The sequence below is a fragment of the Drosophila obscura genome, unplaced genomic scaffold (assembly GCF_018151105.1).
Source record: "Drosophila obscura isolate BZ-5 IFL unplaced genomic scaffold, ASM1815110v1 contig_200, whole genome shotgun sequence".
Taxonomy (NCBI): domain Eukaryota; kingdom Metazoa; phylum Arthropoda; class Insecta; order Diptera; family Drosophilidae; genus Drosophila; species Drosophila obscura.
The window spans coordinates 1,885,271-1,904,146 of NW_024542791.1; the positions used below are offsets into that span (position 1 = coordinate 1,885,271).

An 18,876-nucleotide genomic window follows, 5' to 3' on the forward strand; every position below is an offset into this window, starting at 1 on the left:
AGTGCGGCAATACTTTTGGACGACACTGTTCGCACTTGCTGGCGGGGGCTGCTGATGGGGGGGAACTTGGCCTGGGGGCGTTCGTTTTTCGGATGCTTATAAATAGGATTGCAAATGATGCCTTGTCTCGCACCTTTGCCACGTGTGTGGGTTGGTGAGTGTTGGTGTGTGTGTGTGTGTGCATATGTATGTATGTACACAATGAATGTGTCCCGTTAATGCGATGGGTGTGTTTCGTTTCGTTCTGTCGCTCATTTCTCATTTTTCTATTATTTGTCTTGTTCGTTTTTTCCTTCTGCGTTTCTTTTGACGATTTCCATTCCATCCCCAACCAATCGGAATTTCGTTGTTCTCTCCATTTGTTTTGAGAGAGTTGCACATGGTTGGGTGTAACGTTTATATGTATGTATTTATATCTATATATGTATGTATATGTATATGAATATGTCCTTTGTACATAATGTGTACATATGTAATGTATGGATTTTTCTTTTTACAATCGTTTTGGGTTCTTTTCTTTCTCTGAATTTCATTTCTTGCTCTCCTCATGATGCCGCAATATTGATGACAGCGCAAATTTGATAATAAATTGATTGTAAATATGAAATTCCAAGACATTTTACTTGAAATATTAAACTATATCGATTGAAAAGTTTATTGAATAGATTTATGGATTTCCCAAAAATTTGATTTGCTTTTTTTTCAGTGTACTTTTCTTTGTGGAAATTATTATCAAATTATTATCTACATATTTTGAATATTAAGCAGCCAAAATAAACACACTAAAAATGGAAGGAGAGCTTACGAAATTGTCCTTACAATTTCTTTTACAGTGAAACACATCAAAGATTCTTCCAAAAACACTTCTGGTAGTTTGCATATTCGCACATTATATATATTAAAAGGTTGAAAGCCGTCCTTGCCGTTACAATTTAAACTTTACATTACGTTGCTGTCAATTGTTTCATGGTGCATGTGGCTGGATTCCCAAAACGTGTCAGCTACTGTTCGTGAACATATGGTGGATGGATTCTGGCAGCAGCCAGCTTCTGTCAGTGAGTAATGACGACTTAAAGCGGGCTTCTACGTTGAGATGTAGTTAAGATGTAGATATTGTGTAGATTAAGAGAGCCACGCGGTTCCTTGTAGAGCTGTCAAACGATTGATAGTTGAGCCATCGATAGTTTTGAATGTTTTGAGAAAAACAATCGATACTATCGTGATAGTATCGGGCTCAAATAATTATTACTAAAAAATGCTATTAAACGCTTGCATCCAGGGTAGACTTCGAAGCTTAGAATACGGTCTCACCCTCTTCTTGGGCACCGATGAGGGCATGACATGTATTATACAACGAATGGGGCTCCGCCTCGTATGTATGTGTCGGCTGCTTCATATTTCGGAAATCACAAACACAAGGCAAAATCGAAACACTTGCTTCCGTTGCACCAAAAAAGGCCATTCCGGTTTCGGCTTTGGGTCATTGCGGCACCGTTTTTTTATGCCGAGAAAAAAATATCAAGTTGGAGACTAGTTTCAGGATGGTATGTCTTGGGACAAAATAACAGAAACGCACAAATTTTGTATCAATTATATTGTGATAAAACGGCTAAAATCAATTATAGAGAAAATATGTTATCGCTAAACGCAAAAGAGTATATGAAATACTAATATGAAATATTGAAATAAAACATATCAGAAATTAGATTCGCTAAAGCTCTGGATGTTCTAGTGGGCTCAACATTTATTTTATTCAGCGTTCATAATATATTTTTAGTTTTGCCACCTCTTTTCCCTTGTAAATAATAGAGGGCAAATAACACTTAATTTAAAGTCCATCGACCTATTCAGGGCCGGATCAACCCTCAACCGGGTCCTGGGCAACCATCAATATGGGGCCCTCCATTTTTTCTCGCCAGCTCCCTTCTTTTTTCATTTGAAATAAAAACTTATAAATTTTATGTTTGATTAATTTGTATGTTTATCAGTGGCTATTATATTTTTTATTCATTACTTGTAGTTTTGTTTTTTCAACAAATTTTCCTTTTAGCCCTAGGGGGGCCCAAGGCAACTGCTAATCCGGCCCTGGACCTATTCCCGTCGTCAGACTTCATATTTTGTTGGTGTATTCTGTCGCTCGACTCGACGCGGGCCGAAGCATTGACGAAGCCGAAAGCAGAGGCAAAGACTAGCCAAATGCTTCGGCCGCTCTATGTGGGACAAAGCGGCCTCAAAAACATGCGGGCATGAATTTTTGGCATTTGTTCCGGGCATTTGGTCCTCTTGCTTGTTAAAAATTTGCACTGACAAGGTATTCATTGTTGAATGTTTGGAATGGAAGTGAAATTCTAAAATATTTTTTCAACTATATGTCACATACATATGTCAGGTCCTACTCTGATGATTTCAACCAGCACTTAAATCAAACATCAGATGCATCGTGGATCAAAGCGAGGGAGACTATTATATTTTCTGGACCATGAGATACTAACATTGAAAAGTCATTTTCGACATCGAGCTGGGAGAACTGGTGATAAAAATACCAGTATCCCAGTTCGATGTCAACGTGATTATATTTTTTCAAAATTCTTATCAAATGATCCTGATCCCAGACCACCGGAAAGCCTCTATCAACGGCAGTGTGTAGGGCATGTTGATTAGCATCGTTGCCATCGGAAATAACGCCCAACAACAGGTTGTTCATTTTAAAGGCATGGATTGCATCCAGCACTTTTAAAATAGCGGCCTTCATGGTCTTCCTCCCCATCACCAATCCGACGGATGTGGGCTTCTAATAATTTAGGAGTAGATAATAGATATTGTTATACAAATGGTTAATGATTACTACGACAACATACAAAAAGCGATTAAAATCGCCATCGGCTGATTGTGCTGACATCACAAAAAGCTTCCAATACTGCAATTGGCCTGCTTCCTAAAAAACAAAATTTTTTCATTAATTTAATGATTTTTTTGTCAAAAAAAAAATTTAAATTTAAAAAACATCTTGCAGCCGCCAGCATGGTATCGTGAATTATGATATAAAATATTATGAAATATGTTTACTTACCCCAAGGTCGCTTACATGCAATTCATCCATTTGCAAGTAGAATGCGTGGCCATCAAAAAGTGTCAAGTTAGACAGCAAGTTGATGCATCCATCGTTCAGCTCCTTCAAATGCTTCGGCCGCTCTATGTGGGACAAAGCGGCCTCAAAAACATGCGGGCATGAATTTTTGGCATTTGAAAAGAGCTGGTCCTCTTGCTTCTTAAAAATTTGCACTATGGTAGTATTCATGGTGGAATGTTTGGAATGGAAGTGAAATTCTAATATATTAATTCAAATATATGTCATATACATATGTCAGGGTCTACTCTGACGATTGGACCCTACTCTAATGATTGCCACGCATCTCAGTATATTGGCCCATTGTAATAGATAAAAACTCTAATATTTTCACAATGAAATTGAAACGAAGTATATCATTTTATTTTAATTTTTTTATATTGTAATGTCCTATTTCAGGCTGAGGTATGCAGGGTCCTGAATTACAAGATATTTCTAATTCACGAGGACTTTATCGGGAAACCAGGAACTTTGCCAGCAACTGAAATAGAAATCACACCACTTTTTGGTTGCTTTTTTTTTAGGAATATTTATTTAATATTATTATATTAGATCTCTTTTCCACACCACCTAGAGGTAGAGATTTTGGCGCGTTTTTTTTAAAGTGGTGTCCCCAAGAGGCCTAATCCACTGCTCCATCTACTGTACTGCCGCCTGAAAAATAAATTCATAATATATTTATTTATATTTATATATATACACAAATTATTTACCTAATCAACCACATGGGCCATGTACCTCTCTAAATGGCCCGATATGGTTGTTGATGGCTTTGAGGAGTCTTTCTTGGGCGGGGGGCGTTGGAGACCAACATTTTCTTTTTTGCCCTAACAGCGGAGGCACATTGACTTGCAGCTTTTTTAGGTTTGCCTTAGTAAGGCTAACCACCTGTGCCTGTTGCTGCTGCATGGCCGCCATATGCTGGTGATGCTGCTGCTGCTGTGGTGATGGTGAGGCTGGCATCCTGGGACCCACAACAGGAATCCTGTACGGCGAAGGATAGTCCATCGGTGGCAGGCCATGCGCCTGGGTGGTCATTACCATTTGTTCGAGTGCCTGGAGAGTGTTTACCGGTGTAGGAACCACACCGACACTGGGCGGCACCTTGGAACTGGCTCCCATTCCCTGTATGCTGTGCTGGCTGGGCTGGCATCCTTGTGAGGACTTTGTGGGCGCCGGGCGCCAACAGGTGCGGAGTGCAGTGCCCGCCGGCAAGGTGAAGCCCAGGGCGGCCAGGGTGGCCTTGGCAGAGGCTCCTGTCTGAGAAGCAGCGCCAACAATGCCATTGCACAGTGGGTGGCCCCCTAGGCCAAAATTCAAAAAATCCATCTAAAAATTTTTAGTCAAAATTTAAACAGTTTTTCTCTAAATTGTCCAAATTTCTTAATGGCAAACCATTTTTTCCGGAAATCTAACTGGACTTTCTAAAATAGAATGCAAAGCGAGAACACGTGTTCAATTTTTCAGCGCCGTTGCGTCAAGTTAACTTTTCATCAAAACAAAAGTGCTTTTAGAAGTGGTCAGGCGTTCGAAAGAGTTATCCTAATTTAATTATTTAAAATGAATTTTAAAGTTGAAGGTATTTACTTTAGTTGTTGTTCTTGTAAAATTAATCTGATTGATTAAATTTTTTTTGTGTATTTTAGATCGATTAAACCTTTTTTGTGTATTTTGTAAACGTATTTTTCATGTTTAGTTGGAGTTTTAGTTGTGATCCCACAAAATTCCACAATTCGTTTGTGTGTTACTGTGTTTGTCTGATTCTTAAGGTACAATAATCGTTAAAATTAGCTGCAGAAATTTGCAGATGTGTATATAATCGTAAATATACTGACGACGTCTGACGTTTTTCAAGGTTATGTTTTTGCGTATTTTGATTTTGCTCTATCTTCGTCTTTCGTGTTTGTTGCTTTCTTACTTCTTATATATGCTTCATATTTCAGAAAATCACAAAACACAAAACAAAATCGAAACACTTGCTTCCGTTGCACCAAAAAAAAGCACTTGTCAAATCCTATTTCGCTTTGTCATTGCAGCACCGTTTTTTTTATACCAAAAAAAAAATACTTTTCACTTTGGTCAGACTAGTTTCAGGATGGTTTTTGTCTTGGGACAAAATAACAGAAACGCATTCAAATTTTGTTCTTATATTGTGATAAAACGGCTAAAATCAAATTATAGAGAAAATATATTATCGCTAAACGACAAAAGAATATATGAAATACTAATATGAAATATTGAAATAAAACATATCAGAAAATTAGATTCGCTAAAGCTCTGGAAAATGTTCTAGTAGATGTCAACATTTATTTTATTCAAAGCGTTCATAATATATTTTTTAATTTTGCCACCTCTTTTCCCCACTGTAAATACACACAGTACAAACAAATAACAACTTAAAATTTTAAAGTTTAAAACCAAAATCGACCTATTCAGGGCCAGATCAACCCTCAACCGGGTCCTGGGCAACCATCAATATGGGGCCCTCCATTTTTTCTCGCCAGCTCCCTTCTTTTTTCATTTGAAATAAAAACTTATAAATTTTATGTTTGATTAATTTGTATGTTTATCAGTGATATTATATTTTTTATTCATTACTTGTAGTTTTGTTTTTTCAACAAATTTTCCTTTTAGCCCTAGGGGGGCCCAAGGCAACTGCTAATCCGGCCCTGGACCTATTCCCGTCGTCAGACTTCATATTTTGTTGGTGTATTCTGTCGCTCGACTCGACGCGGGCCGAAGCATTGACGAAGCCGAAAGCAGAGGCAAAGACTAGCCAAATGCTTCGGCCGCTCTATGTGGGACAAAGCGGCCTCAAAAACATGCGGGCATGAATTTTTGGCATTTGTTCCTGGCATTTGGTCCTCTTGCTTGTTAAAAATTTGCACTGACAAGGTATTCATTGTTGAATGTTTGGAATGGAAGTGAAATTCTAAAATATTTTTTCAACTATATGTCACATACATATGTCAGGTCCTACTCTGATGATTTCAACCAGCACTTAAATCAAACATCAGATGCATCGTGGATCAAAGCGAGGGAGACTATTATATTTTCTGGACCATGAGATACTAACATTGAAAAGTCATTTTCGACATCGAGCTGGGAGAACTGGTGATAAAAATACCAGTATCCCAGTTCGATGTCAACGTGATTATATTTTTTCAAAATTCTTATCAAATGATCCTGATCCAGACCACCGGAAAGCCTCTATCAACGGCAGTGTGTAGGGCATGTTGATTAGCATCGTTGCCATCGGAAATAACGCCCAACAACAGGTTGTTCATTTTAAAGGCATGGATTGCATCCAGCACTTTTAAAATAGCGGCCTTCATGGTCTTCCTCCCCATCACCAATCCGACGGATGTGGGCTTCTAATAATTTAGGAGTAGATAATAGATATTGTTATACAAATGGTTAATGATTACTTACTACGACAACATACAAAAAGCGATTAAAATCGCCATCGGCTGATTGTGCTGACATCACAAAAAGCTTCCAATACTGCAATTGGCCTGCTTCCTAAAAAACAAAATTTTTTCATTAATTTAATGATTTTTTTGTCAAAAAAAAATTTAAATTTAAAAAACATCTTGCAGCCGCCAGCATGGTATCGTGAATTATGATATAAAATATTATGAAATATGTTTACTTACCCCAAGGTCGCTTACATGCAATTCATCCATTTGCAAGTAGAATGCGTGGCCATCAAAAAGTGTCAAGTTAGACAGCAAGTTGATGCATCCATCGTTCAGCTCCTTCAAATGCTTCGGCCGCTCTATGTGGGACAAAGCGGCCTCAAAAACATGCGGGCATGAATTTTTGGCATTTGAAAAGAGCTGGTCCTCTTGCTTCTTAAAAATTTGCACTATGGTAGTATTCATGGTGGAATGTTTGGAATGGAAGTGAAATTCTAATATATTAATTCAAATATATGTCATATACATATGTCAGGGTCTACTCTGACGATTGCAACCCTACTCTAATGATTGCCACGCATCTCAGTATATTGGCCCATTGTAATAGATAAAAACTCTAATATTTTCACAATGAAATTGAAACGAAGTATATCATTTTATTTTAATTTTTTTATATTGTAATGTCCTATTTCAGGCTGAGGTATGCAGGGTCCTGAATTACAAGATATTTCTAATTCACGAGGACTTTATCGGGAAACCAGGAACTTTGCCAGCAACTGAAATAGAAATCACACCACTTTTTGGTTGCTTTTTTTTTAGGAATATTTATTTAATATTATTATATTAGATCTCTTTTCCACACCACCTAGAGGTAGAGATTTTGGCCTTTTTTTTTAAAGTGGTGTCCCCAAGAGGCCTAATCCACTGCTCCATCTACTGTACTGCCGCCTGAAAAATAAATTCATAATATATTTATTTATATTTATATATATACACAAATTATTTACCTAATCAACCACATGGGCCATGTACCTCTCTAAATGGCCCGTTATGGTTGTTGATGGCTTTGAGGAGTCTTTCTTGGGCGGGGGCGTTGGAGACCAACATTTTCTTTTTTGCCCTAACAGCGGAGGCACATTGACTTGCAGCTTTTTTAGGTTTGCCTTAGTAAGGCTAACCACCTGTGCCTGTTGCTGCTGCATGGCCGCCATATGCTGGTGATGCTGCTGCTGCTGTGGTGATGGTGAGGCTGGCATCCTGGGACCCACAACAGGAATCCTGTACGGCGAAGGATAGTCCATCGGTGGCAGGCCATGCGCCTGGGTGGTCATTACCATTTGTTCGAGTGCCTGGAGAGTGTTTACCGGTGTAGGAACCACACCGACACTGGGCGGCACCTTGGAACTGGCTCCCATTCCCTGTATGCTGTGCTGGCTGGGCTGGCATCCTTGTGAGGACTTTGTGGGCGCCGGGCGCCAACAGGTGCGGAGTGCAGTGCCCGCCGGCAAGGTGAAGCCCAGGGCGGCCAGGGTGGCCTTGGCAGAGGCTCCTGTCTGAGAAGCAGCGCCAACAATGCCATTGCACAGTGGGTGCGCCCATAGGCCAAAATTCAAAAAATCCATCTAAAAATTTTTAGTCAAAATTTAAACAGTTTTTCTCTAAATTGTCCAAATTTCTTAATGGCAAACCATTTTTTCCGGAAATCTAACTGGACTTTCTAAAAATAGAATGCAAAGCGAGAACACGTGTTCAATTTTTCAGCGCCGTTGCGTCAAGTTAACTTTTCATCAAAACAAAAGTGCTTTTAGAAGTGGTCAGGCGTTCGAAAGAGTTATCCTAATTTAATTATTTAAAATGAATTTTAAAGTTGAAGGTATTTACTTTAGTTGTTGTTCTTGTAAAATTAATCTGATTGATTAAATTTTTTTTGTGTATTTTAGATCGATTAAACCTTTTTTGTGTATTTTGTAAACGTATTTTTCATGTTTAGTTGGAGTTTTAGTTGTGATCCCACAAAATTCCACAATTCGTTTGTGTGTTACTGTGTTTGTCTGATTCTTAAGGTACAATAATCGTTAAAATTAGCTGCAGAAATTTGCAGATGTGTATATAATCGTAAATATACTGACGACGTCTGACGTTTTTCAAGGTTATGTTTTTGCGTATTTTGATTTTGCTCTATCTTCGTCTTTCGTGTTTGTTGCTTTCTTACTTCTTATATATGCTTCATATTTCAGAAAATCACAAAACACAAAACAAAATCGAAACACTTGCTTCCGTTGCACCAAAAAAAAGCACTTGTCAAATCCTATTTCGCTTTGTCATTGCAGCACCGTTTTTTTTATACCAAAAAAAAATACTTTTCACTTTGGTCAGACTAGTTTCAGGATGGTTTTTGTCTTGGGACAAAATAACAGAAACGCATTCAAATTTTGTTCTTATATTGTGATAAAACGGCTAAAATCAAATTATAGAGAAAATATATTATCGCTAAACGACAAAAGAATATATGAAATACTAATATGAAATATTGAAATAAAACATATCAGAAAATTAGATTCGCTAAAGCTCTGGAAAATGTTCTAGTAGATGTCAACATTTATTTTATTCAAAGCGTTCATAATATATTTTTTAATTTTGCCACCTCTTTTCCCCACTGTAAATACACACAGTACAAACAAATAACAACTTAAAATTTTAAAGTTTAAAACCAAAATCGACCTATTCAGGGCCAGATCAACCCTCAACCGGGTCCTGGGCAACCATCAATATGGGGCCCTCCATTTTTTCTCGCCAGCTCCCTTCTTTTTTCATTTGAAATAAAAACTTATAAATTTTATGTTTGATTAATTTGTATGTTTATCAGTGGCTATTATATTTTTTATTCATTACTTGTAGTTTTGTTTTTTCAACAAATTTTCCTTTTAGCCCTAGGGGGGCCCAAGGCAACTGCTAATCCGGCCCTGGACCTATTCCCGTCGTCAGACTTCATATTTTGTTGGTGTATTCTGTCGCTCGACTCAACGCGGGCCGAAGCATTGACGAAGCCGAAAGCAGAGGCAAAGACTAGCCAAATGCTTCGGCCGCTCTATGTGGGACAAAGCGGCCTCAAAAACATGCGGGCATGAATTTTTGGCATTTGTAAAGAGCTGGTCCTCTTGCTTGTTAAAAATTTGCACTAAGGTATTCATTGTTGAATGTTTGGAATGGAAGTGAAATTCTAATATATTGATTCAAATATATGTCATATACATATGTCAGGGCCTACTCTGACGATTGCAACCCTACTCTAATGATTGCCACGCATCTCAGTATATTGGCCCATTGTAATAGATAAAAACTCTAATATTTTCACAATGAAATTGAAACGAAGTATATCATTTTATTTTAATTTTTTTATATTGTAATGTCCTATTTCAGGCTGAGGTATGCATCAGCCTGTCCTGGGTCCTGAATTACAAGATATTTCTAATTCACGAGGACTTTATCGGGAAACCAGGAACTTTGCCAGCAACCCTGGGGCCCACGTCGGCAATGCCGCGCCCGGGGCGCGCGGGGGGGGCGCCGGGCCGCCCCGCCCCGGGCCCCCCCCCCCCCGGCCCCCTCCGCCGCCCCAGCAACTAAATAGAAATCACACCACTTTTTGGTTGCTTTTTTTTAGGTATATATTTAATATTATTATATTAGACCCCTTTCCACACCACCTAGAGGTAGAGATTTTGGGGCGTTTTTTTAAAGTGGTGTCCCCAAGAGGCCTAATCCACTGCTCCATCTACTGTGCTGCCGCCTGAAAAATAAATTCATAATATATTTATTTATATTTATATATATACACAAATTATTTACCTAATCAACCACATGGGCCATGTACCTCTCTAAATGGCCCGATATGGTGGTTGATGGCTTTGAGGAGCTCTTTCTTGGGGCGGGGGCAACAACATTTTTTTTTTTTCCCTAACAGCGGAGGCACATTGACTTGCAGCTTTTTTAGGTTTGCCTTAGTAAGGCTAACCACCTGTGCCTGTTGCTGCTGCATGGCCGCCATATGCTGGTGATGCTGCTGCTGCTGTGGTGATGGTGAGGCTGGCATCCTGGGACCCACAACAGGAATCCTGTACGGCGAAAGATAAGCCATCGGTGGCAGGCCATGCGCCTGGGTGGTCATTACCATTTGTTCGAGTGCCTGGAGAGTGTTTACCGGTGTAGGAACCACACCGACACTGGGCGGCACCTTGGAACTGGCTCCCATTCCCTGTATGCTGTGCTGGCTGGGCTGGCATCCTTGTGAGGACTTTGTGGGCGCCGGGCGCCAACAGGTGCGGAGTGCAGTGCCCGCCGGCAAGGTGAAGCCCAGGGCGGCCAGGGTGGCCTTGGCAGAGGCTCCTGTCTGAGAAGCAGCGCCAACAATGCCATTGGCGTCACGGGCTGCTGCAGCAGCCGAGGTGGACGGCATGTCGCCGCTGAGATCAATGCTAACTATGGGCAGCACAGTGGTCCCCATGTATTGCTGCTGAGCGTTTACCTGTTGCTGCTGTTGTTGTCCCTGACTGCTCTGTGGCGGTGGCTTCGCTGGCGATACGCCCACCGGTCGCGGTGACATCTGTGGATGCTGTTGCTGCTGCAGGTGTTGCTGCTGCTGCTCTTCGCATTCACGCTTCAGCGGTGGTTGTGCTTCCCTCTGATAAGGACCGCTGGGGACAATAAAAATTGTATTATATTATATTTCAAGTACAGTGATGGAAAAAATAATAGAAACGACAATTTTTTTTCGCATTTTTCAAAATTTTCTTCAGTCAAAATTTTTATTTTGTAAGTTTAATAATTTTGATTGATAGTCTATACAGCTATGTATCAAAACATTACAAAATAATAATTTAAAAAAAATTAGTGTAGCAAAAATAAATTTTTTCATTTTTAGGGCCTGGAAAAAATAATAGAAACGGCCGACTTAAAGCGGCTGACCCTCAGTAAGCGCAAAGAAACCGTTTCTTAGGATAATTCCATCAGGCCAATCCATCAGGGAAACTTCTTTGTCCAGGAACCATTTCTTGGTCAGCATTTAGGAGTGATTCGTGTCATTATCCTGATCGAACTACCACTTTAATGGTATTTCCTACTCAGAATTATATTGTCGAGTATATTTACATAGTCGGAGGCACACATTTTTTTCTATATCCAAAGTATTGGGACCAATAATCGAATGGATAAAGCATCCCCACAACATTATGTGCCCACCACCATGCATACTATGTACATACCTTTCCAAGAAGAAATTGAAAATTTTTATTTCCGACCAATTTTGTTTCCTTACTCCTGGGTATACCTCAAAGGTCAACATCTTATTTACCCTCTTCTTTGGCACCGATGAGGGCACGACATGTATTATCATGCCCTCATCGTCGTTCGCCTCAGGATGTATATATATATGTTTCATAATTTTTTTTTTATTTGATAAAAAATCACAATAATTAAAATGAAACACGTCGTTGCAAGATGGAAAATGCAGCTGTCATCGTGCAAAAAAAAGCACTTGTCAAATCCTATTTCGCTTTGTCATTACAGGACGGTTTTCTTTATACCAAAAAAAAAAAAACACTTTTCACTTTGGTCAGACTATCTTCAGGATGGTTTTTGTCTTGGGAAAAAATAATAGAAACGCATTCAAATTTTTTTCTAACATTGTGATTGTTTAGGCCTAAGAGCGCAAATTCACCACTCTTTGGCAACATCTTAGTTAAGGTTCATTTGTAAGAGGAACTTGTAAGGAACATGAATTCAGATGGAAAATATAATTGAAGAAAAGAAGAGTTTTTATTGACCCCCAAAACAGTGATAAAATGGCTAAAATCAAATTATAGAGGCAATATATTATCGCTAAAAGACAAAAGAATATATGAAATACTAATATGAAATATTGAAATAAAACATATCAGAAAATTAGATTCGCTAAAGCTCTGGAAAATGTTCTAGTAGATGTATACATTTATTTTATTCAAAGCGTTCATAAAATATTTTTTAATTTTGCCACCTCTTTTCCCCACTGTAAATACACACAGTACAAACAATTAACAACTTTAAATTTTAAAGTTTAAAACCAAAATCGACCTATTCAGGGCCAGATCAACCCTCAACCGGGTCCTGGGCAACCATCAATATGGGGCCCTCCATTTTTTCTCGCCAGCTCCCTTCTTTTTTCATTTGAAATAAAAACTTATAAATTTTATGTTTGATTAATTTGTATGTTTATCAGTGGCTATTATATTTTTTATTCATTACTTGTAGTTTTGTTTTTTCAACAAATTTTCCTTTTAGCCCTAGGGTGGCCCAAGGCAACTGCTAATCCGGCCCTGGACCTATTCCCGTCGTCAGACTTCATATTTTGTTGGTGTATTCTGTCGCTCGACTCGACGCGGGCCGAAGCATTGACGAAGCCGAAAGCAGAGGCAAAGACTAGCCAAATGCTTCGGCCGCTCTATGTGGGACAAAGCGGCCTCAAAAACATGCGGGCATGAATTTTTGGCATTTGTAAAGAGCTGGTCCTCTTGCTTGTTAAAAATTTGCACTAAGGTATTCATTGTTGAATGTTTGGAATGGAAGTGAAATTCTAATATATTGATTCAAATATATGTCATATACATATGTCAGGGCCTACTCTGACGATTGCAACCCCTCGCTCTAATGATTGCCACCATCTCCAGTATAGTTGGCCCATTGTAATAGATAAAAACTCTAATATTTTCACAATGAAATTGAAACGAAGTATATCATTTTATTTTAATTTTTTTATATATTAGATCTCTTTTCCACACCCCTAGAGGTAGAGATTTTGGCGCTAATCAACCACATGGGCCATGTACCTCTCTAAATGGCCCGTTACGGTGGTTGACGCCTTTGAGCTGTCTTTTTTGGGCGGGGGCGTTGGAGACCAGAATTTTTCTTTTTGTCCTAATAGCGGAGGCACATTGCCTTGCAGCTTTTTTAAGTTGGCCTTACTAAGGCTAAGCAGCTGCGGCTGTTGTGTTGCCTTAGTCACAACCACCTGCTGTAAATGTCCGTCCGGTGCTGAAGAGAAGCAACAAAAGGATGTTAGATCTACAAAATAACTGTATAACTTAATCGCTACTTACCAGTTGTCATTACCACTGTACGCTGCAGTTGTTGTTGCTGCAGTTGTTGTTGTACCTGCTGATGCTGCATCGGACTGCCGTACGGACTGTGGGCATAGGCCTGCGGTGCGGCCGGTTGTCCTGCTTGAAGAGCACTTGTCGGTGCCCCACTCACGCCCACTCCCACGCCGGGATAGAGGGGATGCTGGCCAGGGACCTGCGGATAGTGCTGCGGCAGTCGAGCCTGCTGCTGGCTCTGCTGCTGCTGTTGTTGCTGCTGTGGCGTGGGCGGTTGCTGTTGCTGCTGTTGCTGCTGCAGGTGTTGCTGCTGCTGCTCTTTTCATTCACGCTTCAGCGGTGCCACAGGAGCCTTGGCCGGCGGTGGCGGTGGTGGTTTCGGTGCTTCCCTCTGATAACGACCGCTGGGGACAATAAAAATTGTATTATATTATATTTCAAGTATATTTTAGATAAAAAACACCGGCTGTTCAAGTTAAACAAAAGGAAAATGCGGAGCGTAAAAACAAAAACACGTCCTGGTCACTACGAAAGAGAACGATATTTATGTACATACCTTTCCAAGAAGAAATGGAAAATGTTTATGTCCGACGAATTTTTTTTCTTTGCTCCAGGGTATACTTCAAAGCTCAAAATCTTGTTGACCCTCTTCTTGGGCACCGATGAGGGCATGACATGTATTATCATGCCCTCATCGTCGTTCGCCTCAGGATGGATATATATGTGTTTCATTTTTTTTTAAATTTGATAAAAAATCAGAAGAAGCAAAATGAAACACGTTCGTTGCACCAAAAAAGAACACTTGTCAAATCCTATTTCGCTTTGTCATTACAGGACGGTTTTTTTTATACCAAAAAAAAAAAATACTTTTCACTTTGGTCAGACTATCTTCAGGATGGTTTTTGTCTTGGGAAAAAATAATAGAAACGCATTCAAATTTTTTTCTAATATTGTGATTGTTTAGGCCTAAGAGCGCAAATTCACCACTCTTTGGCAACATCTTAGTTAAAGTTCATTTGTAAGAGTTGTAAGGAACATGAATTCAGATGGAAAATATAATTGAAGAAAAGAAGAGTTTTTATTCACCCCCAAAACAGTGATAAAATGGCTAAAATCAAATTATAGAGGCAATATATTATCGCTAAAAGACAAAAGAATATATGAAATACTAATATGAAATAAAACATATCAGATAGTATCTAAAATGAATTTTTTTAGAAACGGAGTAAATTTCGCGAAGGTGCATTTATTTCGTCCAAGATAGAAATATGTGTTAAATTAATATTATATCGCTCAAATTTATTCCCGAACATTTTGTTCTTTTCAAATTTTCAGAAATGTAAATGTTACCACTCCGTGTGGCAAATAATTAACAACAACACCAAATAGAATCTTTATGCTTCGAAATACATTTATTTATGTAAGCACTATAGTTATGATTTATTAAATTGTGTTGTCGTGCCGCCGTCTTCTTTTTTACTCTCCTCTTCGTTCTGTTTTTTAGAGATCGGCGACGCGACTTAGTCCCGATATTTTCTCGTTCTCAGAAACATCGATAGCAGGCTGACAATATTAAGGGTAGGAGCATGGTGACCGTTTGAAATTAAAAATTAGAATTAGAAATTTGAATTTCAGATTTGAATCTGAATTCGAATCAGCAACCGAATATTTATTGAACCAGCAACAGTAAACATAATAACATCCACAGCCTTTGTTAAGCAGAGAAAAACAGTAACATTTTGTTCTTTTCACATTTTCAGAAATAATAACAACAGTTGTATATTTTATACACAAATAATTGTATGTATATATGTTTTTTTCTATTTTACAAAAAAGCGTATATATTATGTACTTGTACATAACATTTTGTTCTTTTTACATTTTCAGAAATATATATATATGTTATAATAACATTGGAAGACATTTTTTTTTTACACTAAATCCACCAACAAAGCGTAAATATTATGTACTTGAACATTTGTATTTACGATGGTAAAGCAGTCCAACATGTACATGGTAATTTACGTCTGAAGAACATAGAAAAATACTACCACAACAAAGAGAGCAAAATTGTTGGTAAAGCAGTTGACTGACAAAAAAACACCTTGTGGTAAAAAATGAAATGAATCGCAACAAATGTAAAAGCAAACAAATACAATAACAATTAGGTAATTTTTTTTTTGCATTTTTGAAATTTCTTTTTGGTTTCATTTCCAGTTGTACTGTGTGTGCATTTGCTTTTGTCTTCACATTCTCCTCTTCCTTTGATTTTTTATTGTATTCGCATTCGCATTTGTATTTGTATTTGTGCTTCTTTTAGCCGGCATTGCTTTTGCGCTCTGCTTTGACGCTCTGCCTACGGCAATCTTACGCTCGCTTTGTGCTCGTCATTTGCCCGCCTCACGTCGAATTGTCTATAAATAAAAAGGTATTCCGGTAAACAATAGTTTATCAACAATTTTCGGTTTCAGCGCGGATCTACGATCCGAAATAGTTTGTCCGGCCTTTGAGAACATCCGCTCGGACTCCGTCGAGGTTGCGGGAACACACAGAGCTTTCCTTGCCACATTGGCTAGAGCTGGCATGTCACTTTCATTGCTCTGAAAAAAAACGTATATAAACAAATAAGTTTGATATACAAAAATGTAACTATCACCACTTACCTTCCAATACTCTAATGGGTTGCAATCATTTCCGGTATTCATTTTTTCAAAATATTGTCGAAGAACCACAATTGCGTCGACTCTATTGTTTCTTTTCTTCTTTTCTATTTTGGTTTTTATAAACTTAAGCAGAGTTTGCTCGTGTGAGACTTGTACTGGCTGTTCTGCTTCCGGTTCTTCAGGTTGTTCTCCGTTGTAGTTAGTCAACATGTTTTCCAACAAAACGGCGCCTTGATCAGCATTGATCTGTAAACGAAATCCTTCTTTTTTGTATCGTGGATCCACAATGGTGGCAAGTCTAGTTGTTGAACGCTCTTCAAATGGGAAAAGCCAATCCAAACATATCAAAAGCGCAGCAACTGTAGCTCGATACTATTATGATAGTCTCAAAACCATCGATAGTAGCGGCTAGCAGCAAAACATCGATACTATCGATAGTGCCCTAGATGGTTTGACACCTCTAGTTCCTTGAAGTACATTAACGATGATGGGCCCTCCATAGGGCCTTCGTCTCTCCATAGATTTTAATGAACAATACCTTAAACGACTCCTAATTAATGCGTCTGTCTAAAACTAAAAATGCATGCCAAGAATTATTTTTTTTTCGACTTTTCCTGAGTTTTTTAAGTCAAAAATTTCGGGAATAAATACCGCAAAAAAAAAATGAAATTTGAATTTGAAAGCTTAATATCTTCCAGGCGTTAAGCTGCAGATACAAAGTGTCTGGGTCGGATTTATAGCTGCATTTGTCAGATTTTTAGAACTGCAAAGTTCTATGCAACCAGATATAAGATACTTAGGCTATGTGAATAATAAAAGCACTACCTCTGAAAAAATAAACATTATAAAAATACCAGATTTTGAAAATTCTTAAAAAAAAACAACCATAAAAAAAACAATATTCCTTAAAAATTAAAAAAAAAATTGTTTTAAATTAAAAAGAATTTATGTACATATGTGCAAAAAGTATCTGTCGGTCGGATCTTTTTTAAGGGAATATAATCTGATCTTTAATGTAATCGATGAAGTCATCCATCCCCTTTGCAGCTCATCCTCGACCGCTAATCAACCGCTTTAGTGAACATATTAATTACTTTTACGCTTATTTAATTGCTTACTTTCGAATCGCATTGAATGAGCAGCAATTATTCATGAATGCATTCCGAAAAACCACCTACCGAAAAGCGTTTAAAATGGTATGGTTTAGTTTTAGTTTTCGTTTGACCATCAAAACCTTAACATGTGGCCTAAGCTGAACTGGATCTCGCTTTTTCTGATCCTTTATTCCATCACCGAAGTATATATCAACGAGATAACATGACATTCTGATCCTTTAATTATTGAAAACGTTTCCAAGATCTTATCTAAAGTTGAGCTTACCAACATCAAATGTAATTGTGTAGATAAGGAGTTCTGCGCTGTGGATCAATGTTACTTGAAGTCGATAAATCGAACCTACAAATATCTAAGTATAAAAGTGAACTTACTTAAACCCTTAGTTACCAATGTTAAGGTATGCGAGTACTTTATTATGAAGAAATTGGATCTCATATTCTCCTATCTTAGGTAAATGGGGCGTTGCTAAAACGGGCAAATGGATACAAGCCATTTCTCTACAATATCACTGTCGATTTCTGTAGATTCATGAAATATCGTAAGTCGAATCCAGTCGCTGGTTATTTTTTCGGTTTTCTTGAAGCGAACACCAATTTGAACCACTCATGTCCCTACAATGTAAGTTGATCCTTCCAGCACCAGCAGCTTCTATATTGCTAATCAGTATTCGCATTCAGGGTGCTATGATGGTGGATAAGCTTCCTACCAGCTTTATCAATCATCATTTAACAGCGATTTTGCCCTTTCCAGAGGGTGACTACCTTATGGAATATAATTGGTTTATAGACAACATCCATCGAGCTGTCTTCCAAGTCTATGGAACTCTTTCTGAAATTGATAATGCAAATGGTTAATTTCAAAATATAAATTCTATACCTTTTACTTGTAGTTTATTTCCCATTAAAAAATTATTGATTTTGTACGGTATATGTACGGTATATTATTCAATCAAGTTCTAATTTTTTTTTAATATTTTTCAAAATGACCGCCACAAAAAATACTGACATTTTTCGAGGTGAGGAGAGCGAAATATAAAAATCACATACCGTTAGATACATTTAATTTGTATCTGAAAAATTTCTGTCTCCAATTTCAGTCTCCAATTAATGCAGAAATCAGTCTCTGTTTTAAGATATTAACGAAATTTTTCAGCTCACGGGTTCCAATAATAGGTATCAGAACCGGGATAAATGTGTTTATAAACACACAAAACATATGCATTAATAGGTAAAAAAAACATGTCAATCTAGGATAAATGGTTCAATGAAGCTTGGAAAAACAGAATTTAACATAAATTTAAGGAAATATGGTATAAAAATGTCCAGACGCATGCAGACCAGAAACAATGACGTCACACCTAGTCAACATTTACGTTTTATGCTTTGGCCATTTTGGTTTGAATCTTTGTATGTAAAGAATGGAGTAAA

General features: G+C 38.1%; 3 protein-coding genes across 4 annotated transcripts; all 3 read right to left on the minus strand.

Annotated features, from left to right (window-relative positions):
* Nucleotides 1–2,405: 2,405 nt before the first annotated feature.
* Nucleotides 2,406–3,303, minus strand: LOC111069213. 2 transcript variants are annotated; one of them, XM_041593902.1, is made up of 4 exons: nt 3,071–3,303; nt 2,846–2,935; nt 2,671–2,791; nt 2,414–2,638 (listed from the first exon to the last, which is right to left on the minus strand). In XM_041593902.1, the coding sequence occupies exons 1-4, from the start codon at nt 3,296–3,298 to the stop codon at nt 2,631–2,633; spliced, it is 447 nt and encodes a 148-aa protein (XP_041449836.1). In that variant the 5' UTR covers nt 3,299–3,303; the 3' UTR covers nt 2,414–2,630. The 2 variants fall into 2 exon arrangements, with proteins under 2 accessions (XP_041449835.1, XP_041449836.1); XM_041593901.1 differs by having other exon boundaries at nt 2,406–2,791.
* Nucleotides 3,304–7,553: 4,250 nt separating this feature from the next.
* LOC121404418 (mediator of RNA polymerase II transcription subunit 15-like) lies at nt 7,554–13,683 on the minus strand. The gene is made up of 4 exons (XM_041593832.1): nt 13,674–13,683; nt 13,404–13,608; nt 10,559–11,237; nt 7,554–8,168 (listed from the first exon to the last, which is right to left on the minus strand). Exons 1-4 carry the CDS (start codon nt 13,681–13,683, stop codon nt 7,554–7,556), a joined length of 1,509 nt encoding a protein of 502 aa, XP_041449766.1.
* Nucleotides 13,684–15,885: 2,202 nt separating this feature from the next.
* Nucleotides 15,886–16,623, minus strand: LOC111077784 (zinc finger BED domain-containing protein 4-like). The gene is made up of 2 exons (XM_022372190.2): nt 16,334–16,623; nt 15,886–16,270 (listed from the first exon to the last, which is right to left on the minus strand). The coding sequence occupies exons 1-2, from the start codon at nt 16,541–16,543 to the stop codon at nt 16,085–16,087; spliced, it is 396 nt and encodes a 131-aa protein (XP_022227882.2). The 5' UTR covers nt 16,544–16,623; the 3' UTR covers nt 15,886–16,084.
* Nucleotides 16,624–18,876: the final 2,253 nt, after the last annotated feature.